The 1,726-nt window shown below is 46.1% G+C and overlaps 1 protein-coding gene across 1 annotated transcript; it reads left to right on the top strand.

The window, feature by feature from the left end:
- Nucleotides 1-12: 12 nt before the first annotated feature.
- LOC104470313 (myosin heavy chain, skeletal muscle-like) lies at nt 13-1,410 on the top strand (the record flags this gene model as incomplete). The annotated part of the gene is made up of 4 exons (XM_010085181.1): nt 13-312; nt 435-561; nt 785-903; nt 1,214-1,410. Coding segments are annotated over 4 exons (743 nt in total), but the record flags the coding sequence as incomplete, so codon positions are not given.
- Between the last annotated feature and the right edge of the window lie 316 nt (nt 1,411-1,726).

Below are 1,726 nucleotides of genomic sequence, written 5' to 3'. Positions count from 1 at the left end.
CTCTCCAGGGAGCTAGAGGAGATCAGTGAACGCTTGGAAGAAGCAGGAGGGGCTACAGCAGCTCAGATTGATATGAACAAGAAGCGTGAGGCAGAATTTCAGAAGATGCGTCGTGACCTCGAAGAGGCCACGCTGCAGCATGAAGCCACGGCTGCAGCCCTGCGGAAGAAGCATGCGGACAGCACAGCGGAGCTTGGGGAGCAGATCGACAACCTGCAACGAGTGAAGCAGAAGCTGGAGAAGGAGAAGAGTGAGCTGAAGATGGAGATTGACGACCTGGCCAGCAACATGGAGTCTGTCTCCAAAGCCAAGGTACACAAATACCTGATAGGTATTTCTGACTCAGTTGAATTCTGTACAATTCCACTTTTTGTACCTGCTACTATTGAGGGTGTGGGTGGTTAATCCCTTCCCTTCTGTATGTTGACGCACAGTCAAGTCTGGAGAAGATGTGTCGCACACTGGAAGATCAGCTAAGTGAGATTAAGACAAAAGAAGAGGAGCATCAGCGGATGATCAATGACCTCAATGCTCAAAGAGCTCGTCTGCAGACAGAAGCAGGTGAGAGGTACACATCTCTGATGTGCAAAGGAACAATGTTATTGCAGGGAGTTATTGCAGAAATTACCCTTCTGGCCTCATGGTCTGTCCAACATGCTTTGTCTCCCTTGAAATGAGAAATGACTGAAATGGGAAGATAAACTCTGCTGGTTTTACAGCCCTAAATGTCCACAGTACTGTCATCAATGGCAATAAAACTTTGTATATCTGCCTACTTTCCCAGGTGAATTTTCACGCCAGGTGGAGGAGAAGGATGCTTTGGTTTCTCAGCTGTCAAGAGGCAAGCAGGCATTCACCCAACAGATTGAGGAACTCAAGAGGCACCTAGAGGAAGAGATAAAGGTGAGAAGGCTTTTTATATTCTGTCTTATCCATCACATTCCTCCTAAGAGATTCTTCAAACACTTATGAAACTACAGAACTACCACGATAAGACATGAAAAAAACCACTTAGGTAATTCAGTGGAAGTCCTCTCATGTTAGCTATACCTCGGAGTTTATCCATTCTTTCTTTTGTCATTTCCAGATCTTTCCCCATTCAATGTGTTGATCTCTTTTTTCCCAAAAGAAGAATCCATTGACCAATAACGTTTCAGTCAGGAGATTTCCCAGGTTATTTACATTCATTCTCACAGTACTAGTTTTCCTCCAGGCCAAGAATGCCCTTGCCCATGCCTTGCAGTCTGCTCGCCATGACTGCGACTTGCTCAGGGAACAGTATGAGGAGGAGCAGGAAGCCAAGGGAGAGCTGCAGCGTGCCCTGTCCAAGGCCAACAGCGAAGTGGCCCAGTGGAGAACCAAATACGAGACGGATGCTATTCAGCGCACGGAGGAGCTGGAGGAGGCCAAGTATGTGGGGAATGTGGGGAAGAGGAGACCAGTGTGATATCGTCAGGAAGAAGTCAATGTTCTGCTTTGTGATGGGGTGGCAGAAGGATAGCAAAATACATCCCACAATGCATGACGATTGGAAAAAATTGAGCATGCAAACATATGTAGGAGGCAGAGAATGGCAAACAGAAACCACATAAGATGTAGACAAATAGAAGAGGTGTGTGGTCTACAGAGTATGAAGTTGCTACACATACTGTTTAAAAAAATACCACAGTACAAATTTCTCATGTTTTCTAACCGTCAGCTATGCTTATCTCCTCCCAGGAAGAAG

The sequence above is a fragment of the Pterocles gutturalis genome, unplaced genomic scaffold (assembly GCF_000699245.1).
Source record: "Pterocles gutturalis isolate BGI_N339 unplaced genomic scaffold, ASM69924v1 scaffold40175, whole genome shotgun sequence".
NCBI lineage: Eukaryota > Metazoa > Chordata > Aves > Pterocliformes > Pteroclidae > Pterocles > Pterocles gutturalis.
The sequence above is the reverse complement of the archived record's forward strand: the minus strand, read 5'-3'. Positions and strand labels throughout refer to the sequence as shown.